Source organism: Idiotropiscis lumnitzeri, chromosome 12 (genome assembly GCF_059441095.1).
Source record: "Idiotropiscis lumnitzeri isolate Australia: NSW breed Sydney's pygmy pipehorse chromosome 12, RoL_Ilum_1.0, whole genome shotgun sequence".
In the NCBI taxonomy this organism is placed as follows: Eukaryota; Metazoa; Chordata; class Actinopteri; order Syngnathiformes; family Syngnathidae; genus Idiotropiscis; species Idiotropiscis lumnitzeri.
Genome location: NC_142402.1, coordinates 20,946,166 through 20,965,774, shown reverse-complemented (window position 1 = coordinate 20,965,774; position 19,609 = coordinate 20,946,166). Strand labels below are relative to the sequence as shown.

At 44.3% G+C, this 19,609-nt stretch overlaps 1 protein-coding gene across 3 annotated transcripts in view; it reads left to right on the top strand.

Annotated features, from left to right (window-relative positions):
• Positions 1-19,609, top strand: part of crhr2 (corticotropin releasing hormone receptor 2) — a 57,003-nt gene that overhangs the window by 18,283 nt on the left and 19,111 nt on the right. Inside the window, exons 1-2 of one of the 3 annotated variants that reach the window (XM_088311098.1) lie at positions 13,665-13,904; positions 14,010-14,129. In XM_088311098.1, the coding sequence (XP_088167224.1) occupies positions 13,784-13,904; positions 14,010-14,129 (241 nt within the window). In that variant the 5' untranslated portion in view covers positions 13,665-13,783. Of the gene's footprint in view, positions 1-13,664; positions 13,905-14,009; positions 14,130-19,609 lie in introns of those variants that run through there. The other 2 variants (XM_088311099.1, XM_088311100.1) reach the window with 2 other exon arrangements.

Below are 19,609 nucleotides of genomic sequence, written 5' to 3'. Positions count from 1 at the left end.
AACTCCAACCTACGAATTCAACACAGCAGAGAAGGCCTCGAAGGCCTCGACGGCCCGCCACTGAAGTTCCGTGCATTCCCGATGTAATCTGCACTCGGGGAATGTCGCTGCACGATGTCATTCGGGAGTCGAACTGCGCTTGACGACCCCGAACGTCCCGATCTCGCTTCAGAGTGCACTTGCTCAAAACTTGCCGGTTACTTAAGCAAAACACACACGGGACAAATTGAAATGTGACCACTCTTGCGACATGATGCAACAATGTTTCGTTCAAGTGACTGGGCCCGGGAAAATACTTTTTATGTTGGGAAAAAAAAAATGGCCTTCATGCTGGAGCTCCATGTTCATCGGAGGTTAATGGAAAAGTTTCAACCGTGTTACTGGAGAAGTCCAGACAGTACCAGGCACCTTTTAAAGTTTTGTGATTTGAATCGACTCGTCCCACCCTTAATATAAAGATGATGTTTGGAGTGAAATAAGATGCCTGTGAAATGTTGAAAAAAAAAGATTGAGTGAGCAATTAGAAAAAAAAACCTTTACTCTCATGGTTTAAAAGTCTAATATAAAAAGAAAATGAATCAGAGCAGTCCCAAATCCACGACAGTCAAGGGAAAGTCTGACTGTGTTGTTGAATGGAAGAAAGATGACCAGCAGGGGGCGACAAGGGCTCATCATTTCAATCATCTTCTATACATTCCAAACGTCAACATCGCTGAGGCACGCCAGCAGGCACGAGTCTGCTTTTAATAAGACATTCTTATTTGCCTTCCTGAGCTTCAATTCATTTCCGCTGCGACTTGAAAGGTGAGGGGAACAATCAGATTCCATCAAGCCTGCTGTGAAAAAACACAACCCGCCCCTCTCCATCCCCCAAACACTGGTCACTTGCTCCTTGGAAAAGAAAATCATGCAAATTAGTCATCTCATAGCAATCTATGCAGATATTGCAGAACCAGAACCAACGTTTAGGCACACCGTGTAAAAGGAAGCCTTACACTATCGCGCCAGCTTGTGGGCTGCTTAATAAGCTGTTCAAGCTTGCGAGATATTTTTTTTTTGTTTTCCTCCCCTGCATTCGCAGCCCTCATGAGTCACAAAGTCAGATGAATATTCTCACTCCTTAGTAAGAAGATGATACCGTACATCAACAAACGGAATGTGTTCTAATGAGCTCTTGTGGAGTTGAACCACACCAATGTGACAATGTATTTTTCTTTAATTATTATTATTTAGAGGAATCGACTTTGGAGGTTCCACTGTACATTTACACAGGGAACAAAGCCCCCCCCTCAAAAAAATGAAAAAAAAAAAAAAAACCTTCTGGTGCCTCAGTGAACAACATCAACTTTAAAGGTCTACTTTTTTTTTTCACAGAAAATGCCTGAAGTGTGTTGACAGGATGCATTTCTGGCTCATACAATTCGTCACCTCACCCCAAGGAATTATGCGGCAAAAAAGTCAAAAGAGATTAATTTTCTCCAGGCTTAGCAGAATCACATTATTATTAAGACACACATTCATAAGCGCGACTTGCAGACGCGTCAAAGCACAAACACACAATAGGCCTGATGTGCAGGATGCACGAGAACTAAAGCAGCAATTTTAGTTTTTTTTTTTATAGGCAGTCTTTAAGAAAGATGCTTACAGCCTTTGGATAATTGTACAGGCAGAAACTACATTTGGAAAATACTTTAGTGTTCTTTTAGACATTTTGTATAAAACATGAAAAAAAAATGCATCTTTGACGTCTTTAGCCGTCAATGGCAGTAAATGAGTGATTAGTGCAATCTAACTTTTTGCACATCCTCACTTTTGTGTTGGTCGGCTGAAGTTGCACATTCACACATTCCCCCAATCTTTGATTTATCAACAACCATGTCCGATTTGTCATCCACAGCAGGAATTGGATTGCTAAAACGGCAGCGCCCATGTCTCGGCTAGCTTGCGAGTTTCGCTGAACTGGCACTAAAGACAGCAAGAAACCCAGCTGGCTCCATGCCAACAGCTCAGCGGAATATTGCAAAATGTTTTTATGACTGCAAGTTTGCGTTGACACGAAAGATGTGGATCCGCAAATTTTTGGGTCAGTAAACATCGACGCGCCAGTCACGCTAGCGCTAACTGTTTTGAGCCAGCTGACAACGGCTCGCATCCGCAAAAGCCGTCCCAGGAGTGTTGGGACGATTGCTGTCCAGTAAATCCTGCGCTTGAGCGTGCAGTCAAATGTGGTGCACCGCTTCACAATCACAATCATGCAAACACAACGGATTTTATGAGCCGGTGAACAGGTTGGCGTGCACTTAACCTTGCATGACTTTACCTGCCAGGTCAGTTTTTGCTCCACTAAAAGATGCTAACTGTTTTCGTAAGATTGAGAATTGAAAATTGTCGACGTAACCTGAAGTCACTTTGTGTACTTGATCAACTTTGCAAACGACAACGACGCTCGCCGTTGTGTTGTTGAATTAATTTGAGTATTTTTGTAAAATGTATTTGACATTTTGTGGGCTCAAAGTGCTGACGTAGAGGTCATGAAGAGCAAAGCAACCCCAATGGGCCCAAATTAGAACCGCTTTCAGCTTGGGACTTTTTAAGGCAAATGATCTTCAAGGGTGTGAATGAACTTTTCCCGACCTTGCACCCCCGCCAACGACTTTAGCCACCTTAATGACGAGCACTAAACTTTCGAGAGGCGATAGGATCCGTGTGAAGGACACCTGAGCTGCACAAGTCCTAAAACTCAAAACGCAAACAAAGGACGAAGCCACAACAAAAGAGGCTGAACGTACAATTAAGCGTTCCGCTGAAATGTGATCCATCATCATCAAGCGCCGTCACGGTACCAGAACCACACGGCGGGCTGACCTGCTATTTTTAGTCCGATCAATATTCTCACATTGGAACCGAGTTTGGTGACGCGATCGCTTCCCTTTTCGAAAACCTTGACCACATTCATCGCAATTATTTATCGGACGTTTTCGGAATTCAATCGACGGCAATCGAAAGCTCGTGCGATCACTGCCGATCTCTTCTTTCGCGACCCAATTAGCGCCTGACATCGAATCTGCTATCCCCAAAAAAATTTACTTGATTGCGCAACATCTACCAGCTCGCCACCGTTTGTTCGCATCGCATGAACATCACACGTGCGAGATCTCCGCTGGTGTGGTGCGTTTATGATTATCGACGCGACGTCACGGGACGCCACTTGTCTTTTTTTATATATTTTTTTTGGGCGCCACAATCCGTTCTTGGCTTGCCGGGTGTGTTTGTGTGTGTGAAGTGCCTCTTTAAAGGCGTTTGGGACAAAATCTGCGCACGCTAACAAAAGCGGGTTATGACCGGATCACACAAGTTTGATTTTTTTTTTTTTTTGGTCGGAATGAATTGTTTCTTAACATGTTTAAACTCGTAAAAAAAAGAGACGGCGAGGTTGTCAAATTCTGATTGAGCTTTTGTCTCACGGGGAAAAAATGAACGGCGATAATAACGAGCTGAAACTAGCAGCTGATTGAAATCTTGGTTGGCTTTGCGATGCGTCTGATGGTCCTCCTGCGTTTTCACACGACCGATTTCTGCTCCATCGACGCGCCCGCCGGCTTTATTGAACTTCATTTTAAGCAACACGCCACATAAATTGAAATCCTCCGGACTTTTGAATTTTAGTGAGCGCGGCCCAATTGCATGTATCAGGAATATTTAGGAAGAAATATGGAAACTTTGTTTTATTGCTCAAAGGACATTCAAGAACTTTGTGGTTCATAACTTTTTATTATAAATTGTTCCTGAGTGAGATCCACTCTCCAAATGTGTTCCAAGTTCCTAATGCAGCTTTCAACGATTTTGTTAGAACCTCTTTTGCTAAACAAAAAGAACAAAATCAGCTTTCTGTTGTTCCTGCGCGTCGAAGCTCCAGAAGCCGAGGCGAGGCGTGACGGCGCCAAAGAACAATTCGACATTTATGTCAACAAACACGCAACACAATCGTTTTTCCTTTCGGGCCTTATCTGTCGCTCAAGTGTTCAATGCTCGCTTTGTTTATTTTCTTTTCCAACCGAGGAAGTCGAGCATGGCTGGCGTGTTAAAACCACCGCGTCGCAAATTATTCTCTTTTTTTTTTTTTTTTTGGACTGTTTCCATTCAGTGTATTTGCAAACTATGAAAAACTGCGTACGTAGCGCTGATCGTCTTCATAAAATGGTCAGAAAAATAATTATTGACTCGTTTCAAAACTCTTCTGTTTGTCAACACTGAGAACGGCTGCTCAACGATTGAGCCCCGATTCGATTTTCCATTTTCGGTTACCGATTTTGATTCAATTAGCTTTTTTTTTTTTTTTTTTTAACTTACTTGGAAGGCCTTGAGCGCCCACCACTGGTTTGGAGGAACATACTCTCAATTCGATCGTCGGCGAATGTACAGTAAATGGATATCTGCGCGGTGTGCTGTGTTGGCCATCTCAAAGCGGACGCACGAACAAAATTGTCCGTGACGTAAGGCTCACGAAGACGGAAGCGATGTTTTGGATGTTTTTTCTCCGCTCGAGGCGGTTAATTTCCGAGAGTCCAAATATGTTGCGTAATTCCATCCACTTACTTGGTCACATGGCGAATCCTTGTTAGATCTCGACGGGAACACAACTAATCACTTGAGCGTCTTCTGAAGCGTCGGTGTCGTCAGCTGTTCCCGAGATGGTGATTTCCACCGCAATCAATCTCCGCCATGCCTGGGCAAGAGAGAGAAAGAAATCAACTCAAATCCGGAATATTTAGATTGGTGAAGAAATGAAAGTGATGCGCTGCTGAGCAATCGGCGTCTTTCGTTGTGGCTCGGACAAACACCGCGTTTGACAATTTGTTACGGCATGAGTTACGATTACCGCCGACTGGAAGCACGCGTGTTGATTAAAGGCGGTCAGAAGTGAGCGCCCCCTGGTGATCTCATTTGGAAGTCAGATCATAAAAGCCATCTTAGCAAACATCTAATTAAAGATGCCTTCTCTTAGGCAATCACAGCGGTAATGAATTGGTAATTACTTGACATAATAAATCCCAGAGTGCTTTTGCCAGCAGGTTTTAAAGGCAATTAAAAGCTCAGCAAAATAACACGCCCATCTGGGAGGAGTTGAGGTGGGCTCTGGACATCGTTTGTAATTGGAGGACATCCTTGAGTGAACTAACGAAGCAATTAGATGGCGCCATTGGGATGATCGGTGGCTAACAAAAGTAAAAAAAAAAAAAAAAAAAAGGACGTCTGAGATAGTAAAACAAACAAAAAAAAGGTACTTATTTTCAGGAAACTGTTATTTTTACTGTAAAAAATCGATTGAAAAGCAAATTGTAAGCAACATTAGAACGGTTGTTAAAATGGAAGTAGCTAGCTAGCTAGCCGGCTAGCTGGCTGGCTGGCTAGCTAGCTAGCTAGCTAACTGCACTACACATTGCATTTGCACCGCTGCGAATGAAGGTCCTTAAATTCTTCTATGGTGGGGGGGGGCAACTGGTGTCAGACCCCCAGATGCGTCACTGGTTGCCATTTCATCCATGAATTGTTTTTTTTTGTTTGTTTTTTTTTAAACCTTGGAGAAGTGAAGTGGTCAGCAGGCTACTTCCACACGCAAGCTGCTGGCTCTTCAGACCCCCGCAACAAAGGAAACACTCAAGCATTGGTTTACTGTGTGCACACGTCAACACTGCTTTTTTTTTTTTTTTTAAAGGATGGTTGCCTCCCACTCGCTTCCCGGGGACATGGAGTGCTTACTGTTGTACACGGCATGGTGGTTATTGCAAGTGTGTGGAAGGCATCGCTTTCCCAAGTGAGCCACATTCTGGATGCTTTCTCATTAGTCATTCCGATTAGTCATCCGTGTTATCACTTATTAGCATATTAATATGTGATGGAGCCGGGATAAGTGAAATGCGTCATTTTAATATAGTACCTGTCTTGGGTGTAGTCGGTTAGGTGCCCTCATATTGGTGACGCGTTCAGGACAGCTCAAAGAGACTTGCTGATTACAGAGTAACTTCCTCCGCTAAACCTCGTAAAGTTCCTATCTGTTATCTAATTAGAGGACAATCCGTTCTTTTGAAGCAATCATTTACTGGCAGGGGAGTGACATTTAAATTCAACGCCGTTCCCCCAAAGGAAAATTAGCGCACAAATATAAAGTCAAACAACAGACGTCTGACTTTTATGTGTCTTCCAAAATAGGGCCCGATGTGTTTCCGAATGCAACCGTCACTTTTACTCCACATGGATAAGCCCCCCCCCTAATTGAATTGGATGGAAAATGCGATTGACGCGTTGCCTCTGTGATGCTTAAAAGCTGGTTAGTAAGTCACCGGTGGCCATCCGGACGTGACAATTAGGGATTTCCCACACACACGAGAACACAGCCTCCAAGCGAAACGCCGATACGCGGCGCTTCCCCTTACACAAATGCTTACGTCGGGATTTCAAGGGCAATTCGTGCAGCCGACCGATGCAACTAATCCTCTTTTGCGTGTGAGTAAACAGCCCGATAAGAAAGTGTTGTACACGTCAGCGCCTCCACGCAGGGCAAACGGATGTGAACATGTTCATTACCGTGCCAGGATGTGATTAGAAAATGCTCGGGGAGGCAAATGCGCTTCTGCAGGCCGCTTAGCATGTCGTATGTCACGCTTTTGCGATAAAAGATGGCGCTGATCATCGGAACATGTTCGGCGGGCGATTCACACTCATTACGTGGCACGGATGTCGGCGTTAACAGGCGGGACCGTTACTCAGGGCCAATCAGCAAACGGCCGGCCAATAAAAAAGGTAAAACAGCAGAGAACATCATGGCCAGTATGGTCGAGAAAATGAATGGTTGTTGCATCGTCTTGGTCTGCTGGGTCTTTTTGTTTTTATTTGGCTCCAAAAATATCAGGTGGAAAAAAATACAAATACATCATAGTAAGGAATGGAAACAAGACGGCATCAGAATAATCGGATTGTCATCCGGCGAAGATTCATCGGCGGCAATTGACGGCGTTTGCGTTTATCAGGTACGCAAGAGCTCGCTAATAAATTGAAAGCAGCCTTTCCCTCAAGGCTTTGCTCGCCGTCATGCGCTCCGACAGAAGCCTGATATTTTCTTGAAAGCTTCTCGCTCCGGGGCTGCGTTGTAAGATTCCGAACAAGTCAGTCAATGGATCTCGCTCGCATTTGCCGAACGGTGAAAGCTAAAAAAAAGTCTGAACATTTTGTGTTGCTGAGGAAAGGAAGATGTCACAGGCGCAGAAAATGAATCCACCTGATTCATGAACAGGAAATACAAATGAGATGGAAAAGACTGAAATTTCATCCGTCTATTCTTTATTGTGAAATCCTCCGTGCGCTGGAGTGTGCAACGCCGCTCACGCCGACTCCTTGGCGGATAATGGCGGGCGCATTCAGACCGAGAAGCGTTCACGCTCAGATTAACTCCTCCAGTATGGACAAAAGTCATCAATGAGCCCAACTTGAAAGTTTGCGTGAGAAAGAACATGCAGAGTGAAGTGAAGCTACGTTTCAATCTTGCTAGCGCTTTCAAAACCGCAAACTTCCTCTTTCCCAAATTATTGTCTCGTTTTGTCACTATTTGCTGCTTTGTCGTCTGCACAACGTGATTCTCTTGAGGCGAATTTGTCTTCATTTTTTCCGAGGTGTCTTTGTAAGGAGTAGGAGATATCGCTACATAAGACTAGAGCGCCCTCGCGTGGCCGTCGGTGGAATTTAATTTTTTCTTCACGTATAAGTCGCGTCGTCGTTTAAGTCGCAGGATCATCGGTCCGTCGCTAAACATGAGTGAACTCGCACATGAGGAAAAAAACTGTCACCTGCAAGAGAAGCTCAGGAAAGAATAATCCGGCAGCAGCGACATGCAGCTGCAACTCTTACCAAATGAGCTATGCAAATAAAATTGTAGGAGCATCTCTCGTGACAATCACGAGTCAGCCTCCTCACCGGAGAGACTTCGCAGTCACCGCCTCAGCTCATTAAGACGGCTGGAAAATGCAAAGAAGAAATCCAAGAAGCTCGGATCGTAAAAAATAATGTATTGTATATGCAATTTTTTGTTATCGTGTTTCTTTGCTTAAAACGCGTAGCAGGTGGCAAAAGTTGCCGAGCCCATACCGAAGACGAATACTTGCATGGTTCTTTTTCTCTTTGAGGGGTAAATAGACTTTGGAGTGCTTTTCTTTTCCCGCTTTGTTGCCTACCAAGTGGCGCGTAAGAGCAGCATGACTGATCGTTGGAGCTCCACCTCGGCCCGCAGCCTTCAAACACTCCCCCCAACATTGTGCTCGTCTTCTTGGAACATTCCAACATTCGGAGCGATCATTTCTAGCTCTGAGGCAGAACTGTCTTTTTTTTTATTTTTGTTGTTGTCCTTTTACGTATCTGAACAGATGAACCGTAAATTAGACTTGGATTTAGTTTTCACAGCTTTTCTTTACTTATGAATTTTATTTATGTGAACGAGCTCAGAATTCAAAACGCTTGTATTTCAAATCATCTTTTAACATTGAAATAAATGAAAAGGGCATGAATCCATTCCAGCCCCCCCCAAAAAAAATATAATTTTTTTTGGTAATGGCCTTTTAATATGAATAATAGCACTGCAATATAGTTCATAAAAATATTTAGTCGTAACATAAACTGAAAGAAAATAATTAAGTGTGTGTGTGTGTGTTGTTTCATGGTGCTCCTTCTACAGCGCACACTTTGACCACTAGAGGGCAGTATGTACATAATCCTGCGAGAGTTTCACAACTATGAGATTTAGTGAGCTGCAACTCTAAAAATAAAATACTTCATGGATTGTCTGTTTACATGTGTTGCTGCACCATTCGTCTTTAATTTTCTGTTCTGATCAAACTACTGACGGGTACATAATCCGTGCTAGTCCTGTTAACTTGTTCATGTCTTCCTTTGCGTTATCATTGAGCTAGTTTTCATTTTTCAACATGTTGACAAAATTGACGGTTGGATGACTTGGGCCTATAAATGAAATGTCTTCCTGTTGAATGCTTTCATCCCATGAGCTTCTTGCTTTATTTGTTTGTTGTTATGAGACAAAGGACGCACGCTCAGTACAATCTTATGAGAAAGAGTGGCTGCGAATAGATTTTGTATCCAGTGACAGCCATAATAAATGTGAGGTAGCGCCGGTCTCGTACGATGCTCAGATAGTTTGTTTGCATTTTCAGCTTAATAAATCACAGCGCAGTATGAATTGTCAGGTCGAGAACATCCCACATTGGCAATAGATTTTTTTATTTATTTTTTGGACTCACTTAGCTTCTATTTTGGAGCGCAAACCCTTAGCGTAATCCTCCCAGGGGAGAAAAAACAACGCGGATAAAATGTGGTTTGGTGTCATCAAGATTCCTTTTGACTGATTGGATTGAAATTGTCCACAAAAGTAGGAAGCGCACAATCTAATCGGAAATTTTTTCAGGATTCCTGAAAAAGTCAAATTTCCACTTGCTGGCATGTTGAGGCCGTTCATTTCTGGGTTAAAAAAATGAGCATTGAAATGACATTTTCATTGTGCCGTTATTCGGCCAATATGACACATGCTGTTCCGGTGTTTTGGGTCATCCACAGATCGGACCCAAGTGCTCCGATCCGTTGCTCAAATGAATCCGGGAGTCAAGTTGTCGGCACTTGTCTCACGAGCCACCTGAGCAGCGTGCCGTCCACCGAGCGCCACTTCAATGAAGTCGGAACGAGGCCCGCGTTGTGGCGATGTTGAGACGGCGGCGGGCTTTTGACTGCAGGCGCTAAGTAGCTCCTGTTAAGCCGACGTTCTGTCACGCAAAGCTGCTTGGGCTGACGCATGACAGCGCCACGCTCAAAAATCCATTTCTCCATGAGTGCATTATCGCAGGCCTTGGTTTATTTTTTTCAATCACACGATCAGGCTTGTGTGCCCGATGTTAGCCGTGGCTGCTATCCATCGTCAGCATCGTCAGCATGACCTATTTGCAAAGATTTATTATTAACCCTTTTTTTTTTCCTTTTGGTATTTCAGAAGCTGGCTACGGTTGTGTGCACCGTTGTGGGAGTGAACACAGCCGTCTTGTTTGCAATCTATTGTAGGCGCCTCCTCTCGTTCACTTTAAGTCGACGATGCATCATTGCACTCACTTGGACAAAATATTTTGCTTTCTTAAATTGCGTCGTTCCAAACATCGGGGATTTCAACATGCTGCCAAAGTGCAAAGAGAAAAAAAAATGCGGTGATTCATCCTAAACCACATGAAGCCGACTCCTCATCGGCGGCCTTTTATTACATTACATGATCAAAATAAGGCGCCCTCGAGGACCCCCCGGGCTGAGACTCATTCGAGAAATCCCACACCTAGCAACGCCATTGCATCAAGTATGTGAGCACGGACAGGAGTGGAATTGGCCTTGGCGTGTTTTGTGTGTCAAGAAGCTAAACGCGTCGGGGACGTTGTCAAGTGTTTGCTGCCGTACGTCGTTTGGAATTAGGAAACGACACGAGCACCGAAGACGAGTCAAGCCGCTTGCTGAAGCGGAATGTGTCGGACTCTGATGCGCTTCAACCACATTCTCATTCGTCTTCTTCCAGACGGGATGGAATTAATTGGAAGCAAGCAGGAGAGTTGCGGCGCTTTTCATACGGTGACTTTGTGGCGGGGGGGGGGGGGGGGGTTGTTATAACAGCACAGCAGAAGCAGGGAAACTGCGGCGTACGAGATTGTGCCCAGAGCAGTCCACCTGAAGTCGTTGATGATTCACAGCGAGCTAAATTGAAACTTCCGACAAATTGCTTCCCCGAACTGGAATATCCACGATCGAAATAAACCGGGCTCTATAATTTTAGTTCACCGAATATCATGTCATTACTTTTCATCTCCCGCCCAAGAAATAAAATGGAAATTCACCAGAACGGGTTTGTCTTCAAATATTTTCTGATCGTGGAGATCCGAAGCGGCTAACGTACGGACAAATCTGTGGCTAAATTTAGCGATTGCTGCTTTTAATCGGGTGTGTTTTGTAGTCCAGAAACGATGGGAAGTGGATGTGAATCGGAAATTAGACAGCGAATGAGCTTTAAATAATGTTGATGAAATCTGAGACTTCTGCCGTTGGCTTCTGTCCAGCGGCGTCATGACAGCCGTAAATCGTGCAGGCAAATCTGAACACGCGCGATCACTTCAAAAAGTGCCCAAATTTTCCTTTACACGTCTCGGATTGACTCCGGCTCACTCGCGACCCAATTGAGTTCTAGCGCTCGGGCCCCAACGTTGTTCGGTGAGTTGCTTGTTAAAATATTAAAATATCTGTGGGTGCGTGATCTTCAAAGCTCAGCGCTCAGGGAGGCTGAAACGGGCCACAAAAAGGCCACGGTCCATGTCGCGGAGGTAAATAAACGAGGAAGTTGCCGAGGGGTTGAGAAAGGTCCGATTTGTAATGTCAAAATATTCCCTGCCCGTGTTTGGAGTCTTTCGCCATCTGTAACACGACGCATCGTGAAGCGGCGACGTGAATTCTTGCAGCAGGTGATGGCAAAAAAGGAGCACCACTCAACCTTCTACAAGCCCGCCGTGCTTGGGAGAATGTTAAGTGTCGGGAGCGCGGAACCGGATGCTGATTTCCATTTCAGATGAACGTTCTTTAAATATCAAGAGGGCAATTGTGCTTTCGGCGCAAAACTGGATTTTAGACGCCGCTTCCTATTTTTGAAAGAGCGGGACTATGCGGTGGGCCGAGTCCTTCGGTTCCTTTTCATGAGGAGCCGACCGTCACCGACTCTCAGTTGAATGTTGCAAATGTAGCAGACAAGCAAACGTGAGACCCAGGGAATCCTGGGAAACTTTGTCCACATGTTGATGACAGTTAAGAGTCTGGAAGGAATTTATTGACTTTACATGACTTGATGCGGCAAAGAAGGTAGCGTGACAATTTAAAACTGCTCGCAGCGTGAGGTGTCTGCCGTGGTGAAAAGCCCGTCACTTTCAAATCCGTCCGTCCTTTCACTTGTAATTGAAAACGGACACACACTGCTTATTTTAATTAGACGTCGCAAACGTGCGCAAGGGAGTCGGCGGGGGTTGTACTAATCTAGCAGACGATTTGTCGGACGTGACAATTAAAATTATTCCTTGGAATAACAATTGGCAAGAGAAAATTTGCCTCAATCTGTGGTTCCTAAACGGAGGTTCCTGGCCCGTTACGTGTCCTTGAGGTGTCAATTAAGGGTCCACATCACATGACGTTTTTAATAAGTGCGTCGTTCTGACTTGACTTCATTCGCTTGCAATTGCGACTTTTTATTTGATTATTTTATTGACTTTGATCTTGTCAATATTAATAATAAATATAATAAAACTTTCTTTACTAAAAAAAAACACAACTTAATTCTCACATATGACCATATTTTCCTCTAAATTTGTTAATTATTTGTCCAAATTATCAGTTGTTGGCAGGATTCTAACGGATTTCCTTGGAAATATTTCTTGCGTAAAAGAAGTCCGTGGACCCTTTGACATCCGCCTAAATGATACATTTACGAGGCTGATTATATTCAGAAAGAGCCACAAACAAAAATATTCAAAGCGTTATTCGAACAGTTTACGTTACGTAGCAGGGAAGTAGGTTTTCAGGCATCCCCCCACCCAACAGTGTCTATTCTCCAAAAACAAGTAAAAGTACTCAAGTTGAATGAAGGCAGTTTCAAGGTCAATGACCGCAAACAAACAAGATCCAACAACAACTGAACGGAAATGGGCACTCAGTCAAATTACATGGAGGGCCGCAGCTGGGCCAAACACGAGAGCAGGGAGAAGGAGGTGACTGGCTGTCCCATGAGGACATGTGACTGATGGGACCAGGTGAAACTAATCAGACAACAAGGCGCACAAAACAGACACAGCGGGGTACATATCAGGTCCTTATTTGCAACCCCCCCCCGTCCCCATCCCAGCATGTTTGGAGTGGTTTATGAATATGGGTACAGTGTTTGCATGTTGCCGTTTCTCATGCAATGACGAAAGCGAGATATTTTTGATTTCAATGATGAATAAAAATTGTCTGTGAATTTACATGTCAAACGCGGGCGTCGCATAAGCAGATGCGCAGCCAAATTAAGAAAAAAAATAAAAAAATAAAAAAGAAACATAAAATAAAAATAATATGGGTCACATGTCGTTGAGGTCTATGAGAGTGAAAGCACACAACACAGTTTTGTTTATTTAATTAATTAATTATTGATTGGTTTATTTTGGGCTGCCACTTGTGGTAATTTGCGAGTCTCATTTTGGGCGTAATCAAAACTCCATGTCCAATACAGACTCAGATGTAACTTTTTTTCTTACTTTCCTTCTTTTTTTTTCTGCTTCGGATTTTCTTCCTCGCGCCTGCAACGACTCGAACCCGGAAGTAAGCACGCATCGTGCGTTTATTCCAATAGGAACCTTTGTTCGAATAATCGCATGCCTAACGCAACAAATCCACCTGTTTCTTTAAATTACAATAATATATAAAAGCAAACTTTGCCGTGACATGCGCTGCGATAACAATTTCGAGCAGCGTCGTTGATTGACACGTGATACTTTTGGCGCCGATCATGACGGCGATGATGGGAGGCGGCTCTGATTGGCCAGCGCGTCCACAGCGGAGCAGGAGCGCGAGTCGTCGGTTCGTCAGGGGAGCGAAAGCGCCGCTCACTTGCAGGCGCGCGCGCTCGCTCGATCGGCTGCGCTCAGTGCGCGCGCCTCTCCATCCACATGCGTTAGTCGGGACCATGGATGCGACCCTCTACCAGATCATATTCGGGGAGCTGGCGGACTTAAATTGCACTTTGCTAGACGCCTTTCAAGACACTTTATGGGGAAATGCTTCACTTTCGCTATTGAGCTCTGATGGTAAGAAGGAACTCTTTTTTTCCCTCCTCCCGCACTGCCGAGAGGTGAGGAAATGGCAACTGAGATGGAATCTATTTTTGATTTAGATTTTTGAATTCCTCCCAGGTTTCTACTGTAACGCCATCACTGATGAGATTGGTACCTGCTGGCCACGGAGCAGCACCGGGAGGATTGTGGAGAGAGCCTGCCCGGAGTACATTAATGGAGTCAAGTACAACACGAACCGTAAGATGTTTTATATCCTCATGGGGAGAAAAGGAAGTTCCTGATTTTTGGTTTGAGGCTCATGCACGCTTCCTTCGCTATGGTTTGATGAAAGCGTATATGACAGGAGATGGCAATTGTTAGATCCGCTCCTGTCACTGGAACAGACGCTCCACACTGAGCATGTCTAATGCTACAAGACAAGCCACTTAAAGGGGGATGGCAACTCTTGGTTTCGGAGAGGCGGCTTGATTTGTTTGACTTGTGTCAGGGGAATTAAGGTGCTGCATAACTGATATAAAAAACGGAATCTTGTGAGAACCATAACATTTTGTTTTATTTGAATAAAAATTGGTGAGTTTAATTCCCAAATTCAGTGGAATCTAAAAATGTACAGAGCAATTTTTTTTTTTTAATTTTCCTTCCATTTCTGCATATCTGTATTGCGTTCACATTTGACTGTTTTCCACATTTTACTGTATGTCAAAGCATTATTCCAAATCGTAATACGTTTTGGAATGTGTATTCCAAGAATAACTGTTATGGTGTGTACATTTTGAATCCGTTCTGTAATAACGCTACAGGACTCCAAAATTACATGCCCCAAAATTGGAGACAGTAAAAGTACAATTTTTTTATCTGCTTACTCGGGTGCGTGCATGGTAAATTATTATTATTATTTTTTTTTTAGCACTACGGCGTTGATCTGGTGTGTCTTAAAAAGAAACCTAAATCATGACTTGAATGTTTTTCTGCTCCAAACCTTTCGTCAGTAATATTGTCGCGTGAAAATGAGTTCCAATGTAAATATGCGAGTCGATTTACAGTGCTCCCTTAAATTTTCTACTTGTGCCCCTAAAATTTGAGCTTAGTGGCCAGTGAGATGGCGTATTAAAAAAAAAAAGTCTGCAGCACTGAACATAAAATGTGCAAAAAAAAACCGTAGTCGCCACGGTGAGTGTGCATGATTTTCCTGGTCCAGTTTTTACGCTGGGATTCCCTTCTTGACGAAATCCACTTGTTTTTTTTTTAACCTGTACATTGGTGGCCGCGACTTGAACCTTCACCATCTGCGCATAACAACTGCAACAACACCCACCTCTACCCCCCCCCAGTACAAAATGTGGAAAAAGCAAAAGTGAAGTGAAGTGGCCGTCAAAGGAGAAAATGATAAAAGGCGACACTATGAAATCTCTTTCTGAGAGTGGTGAATATTTGATCACTTAACTGTTCTACAAGGCCAATGCGGAGTACGTCTTCCGTTATCACCGCCGGAGCTCGGGTGCTGCGGGTGTGCGACTATTTGAGTGGCTACTTGTTTTCCAGCAGAGTCTGAAGAGAAAAGCGTGTCGCTAATGAATTATGAATTTGCACGTTTCCAAAATGTATTTGTTAATTAGTTTGCTGATCAGTCCATGTGGTGCATGCACTGGACATGCTGATAACTTGGGCGAACATTCAATTATTTTCAGGCAACTCTGAGAGGCCTGTCGGGAAATATGTTCGATAAGTTCAAGTCCATCAAATCATTTACGTATAATAAATCTGAGAGGATGCGAATCCTTCCATTATTTTTCCTGGGAGAGCAAACTTTTTCTTTGCAAAAGTGTTCTCTGGTGCATCAGGACAAGAATCCAAACTTTCTCCAAAGTGGCTGTTTGCTCTCACACGGCGTTTATCTCCGTAATCGGCTCCGGTGCCACATGATTATCCTCGCCAAACACTTTCGCTGACTGCTTATCTCACCTTCCGCTTTGCCGCCGCTTCCGTTTGACGGACATTGGTGATAAAATTGACCCGGCTCCCCGTGCATAAAGTGCTGCCACTTGCACTTGTCTTCTTATGGATTTAGAAGATGTCTGGCAGTTCGATATTGAAATCTGCTGCAGGGGGACCGTGGCTGAGTTGGTGATGGCCCCAACATTACAGATCTGATGGGTAGATATTGCATTGTTAGCTTTTTTTTTTAATTGGATGATCTTCAGGTCGCCAACATGAAGTTTGAACTTTATGAATGTTGCACAATGAAGTAGTTTGCCTAGCGGGCTATCGATTGAATCGCTGCACTTCGTCTTCGGACGTACCAGTCGGTGTCACGCCTCCTTGCGAAAACGCACTCTTTTTCCTTTTCCGCGTACTAGACCTCTAAAAAGGATGGGAGATTGTTGTCACGTGTGCTAAGCAGCCCGTACTTGCCAGAAATTCCTGCAGCTCCTTCTATATTGCTGTCGGGACGTCCCCTTCTCGTTCTCGTTACTGTTGTGTGTGTGAAAATGCCTGCGACCTTTGTGAGGTTAAAAATTGTGAAAATTTTCAAAAAAATAAAAGTTTACAGAAATAATTGTCCTTTGGGTCATCCTCCAACTTTGCAGCAAATTGTTTACGAGCCATAAATGTGAAGAAAACTTGTATTTTCAAGTTGTTCCAAGTTCAATCACTGTTTTTTGTATTTATGTACCAATCTAACCGTTTATCAGCCATCCCTCCATCTTCCTGCCGATATATTTCCTTTTCTGCATGAAACCGCTCCAATCAATGTTTGAGAGGTTCCGTTCGTTGGATATTTTTTTTTTTCCATACTGAGCCACAGCATCGATTGCGCATCTCACTTCGCCTTGAGGAAATTGCCAATCTCCTTGACTGCATGCGTCAGACGGCGCTCCTTCAACACGACACACGAGCGCTAATTATGTTTGGCGACACCATGTTTAGTCTCCCCTTTAACAAAGTTTTCACTTTAATGTCATCGGTGTAAACCGCGCCCCTCATATCCTCTAGGACCCAACGCCAAATTTTAATTGGCTACAATTAAATACTTGAAATCACGTGACCATTTCACGAGGCGCTGACACGTCGACAATGGCGGCACATGAGTCCTCGCGGAGACGTTGATGTCGCAACTACCGCAGCGTCAAGCGCCGAGGCATCGCGTGCTCCATTGTACATGCTTTTAAAAGGTTTGACAGGTGAAAGCGGGCCCCCCCCCCCCCCCAGCCCCCCCCAAAGGCTCGATGCTGCGACTTTCGTATGTTGGGAGCAATCATGTGTCACAACAACAAGTCACAAGTGCGAGCTTTCTGGTCATCTCGAGGCATCCGTGACATGATTAGACGAGTAGCTTCCGAGGGTTGGGACTGGAGGTTTGTAGAGGAGGATGAGTTGGGAGTGGGCTACTGTTGCTCGCACAACATAACCGAGAAGCGGGGTTTCACATTTTCGGAATGAAGGCAAAATTCCGACACAAAATGAAAGCACTCGCGGATCGAACATGCCCTCTCAGGTCAGGCGATGGAAATTCCCTTCCATGTCTTGCCGCCTTTCTAAATATTCATGTGCGTGCCGAGTAGTGTAAGAGCTTGATGAATTTTTAAAGCTTCCTGTGTCCCTCTTTGTGTATTTATAGTTCTTTAAGTCGGCGCCGAGCGGGCAGGGTCGAGACAGTGCAGTTTTGAGATGTTTGCAAACATTCTTTTTTTTTTTTTTGCGACCGTGCGGTCTTGTGTCTGTCAGGCCTCAGGCGAGACAAAGTGCAGTTTGTCAGCTTTGCAAAGTCGAGCCGTATCTCGCTCAACCGTTTTTTTTTTTTTTTCCTTCCCCACTCGGCGGCAGCTAATTATGCGCTGAATTACATCGCCTCCGCTGGATGAACACCACCTCGGTGGCGTGCTCGTCGTTTCATTGTCATGCCGAGGACCTCTGCGGTCAGCGGCGCCACGAGCCAGGATGGCTATTGATTCTCTTATCTGGATTAATAAAGTTTGTGCGCCGGGCTGCTGCATGTCGCTTTACAGTACGTCTGAAATGGGCGATGAGAATCATGTGGCTTGTTATGAAATGGTGCCACGACTTTGTCTGACCTTGAGTCACCTTTTTTCGGATCTGTACCACACGCCCTAAAAAGAGCAGGATCACGGTGAGGGGCTAAAGTGAGTTTGGGTGGTGTTAATAAAGGTAAGGATAGGGTAGAGCAGTGCTTCACAAATAGTGGGGCAGGCCCCCCCCCTCCCGGTGTGATGCTGATGGGGGCACGTGTGACCCTGGGGAACATGTTCTTTTTTTCCCGCCACGCTACAAGAAAGTGTAATTGCACCTCCACTCCAGTAGTGGGCAGTGGCGCTCTCCTTGCCCGTTGTGCTCGGCGAGTATTAAGGTGACGTTGTAGGTTTGTTTTGCAACGAACATGCTATTATTTATAAATTGTGGCAGAGAGTGGGTGGTGGGGGGGGGGGGGTACTATTTGTTATCTTCTTGCTGGGGGTGCGTAACATAAAATAATTGGGAAGCACTGGGGTAGAGCAAGCGCGGTTATTGTAAGGTTTAGTTTGCAGTTGGGGTAAGAAGTGGGGTCAATAATTGTTTAAACGTGACACAAGCTTGCAATTTTGTGTCTTGTATCCTTATTTGCACTTTGTGTATTTTTACTCGCAATGGGTGTTTACCGATCGCACCCGTACCGGATGGGGCCGATACTGGCCTTATTTTAAGGTATCGGGTACTTATTTATGCTGCCGATACTTATCGAGGAAATCAATGAAAACGTGTTATTTTCGAGAATCAATCATTTGTCTTCCTTTGGGAGAACATTGTGAGCTAGATGATTTTAATTGGACGACATTTAGAAACAAAAGTAGCAGAATTACAGAATCTACCTTTTGCTCGCCATCAGCCTCTTCATCACGTGTTTTTTCCTTAAAAAGCTGACAATCCATACAGGTGCTTGTTCGCTGACATTTACGATTGGATCCATTTTCTACATTTCAATAGACAAAATAGACTTTTAGTCCGGTGGTTGCTTCTCGTGTGTAAAATCATTCTCAAGCAGGGGACGAGACTGGGTCACCAGCGTCTTTTGGAAACATTTCACCCATCATTGCACAACGAGTCCAGTCCGGAGTGTACGCGTCGTTAGCATATTTCCAGAAATCCGCTAGCATCATCTTGAACAAGTGGTCTTGAATAATTGGATGGATTTTGTCTAAGTTGATGTCAAATCTATTTCTACAGCCCTCAATCGCAAAAGTGATCTTATCTCGTTTATGTTAACGTCTCAGGTCTCGTTTTTACCTCCTGCCCTTGCGTCTCCGCTTTATGGTGATTTCCTCCACCTGCGTCCACTTTGTCGAAATAGTCTGCGTCTACCGCTGTCCTTTATCAGATTGTCTTGTGTCCTGTCATGTTCGGAACAAATTTGTGGAGCAAGCTCGACTGTTTCTTTCATTCATTCGTTTGCTACCACCAGACCGCAGTTCCTTTCCGCCTCCACTTTTTGCTGTGACCTTTTGTTGCAAAGTTTTTACCAGCTTTGTTGAGACTCTCAGTTCGTAGTCACTTTCTCGTATTATTATATTTTTTTCTGTACTTATAACTCCACTGTCATTTTATTGAACCGGTGAATCGTGAATTTGTTTTCTTTTTTTTTTTTTTTTTGCATCCTTGTCAAAGTGTCTCAAGGGTCTTCACATGCCCACAGTTGAGTCTCGACATGCGCTGACCTTAAGCCT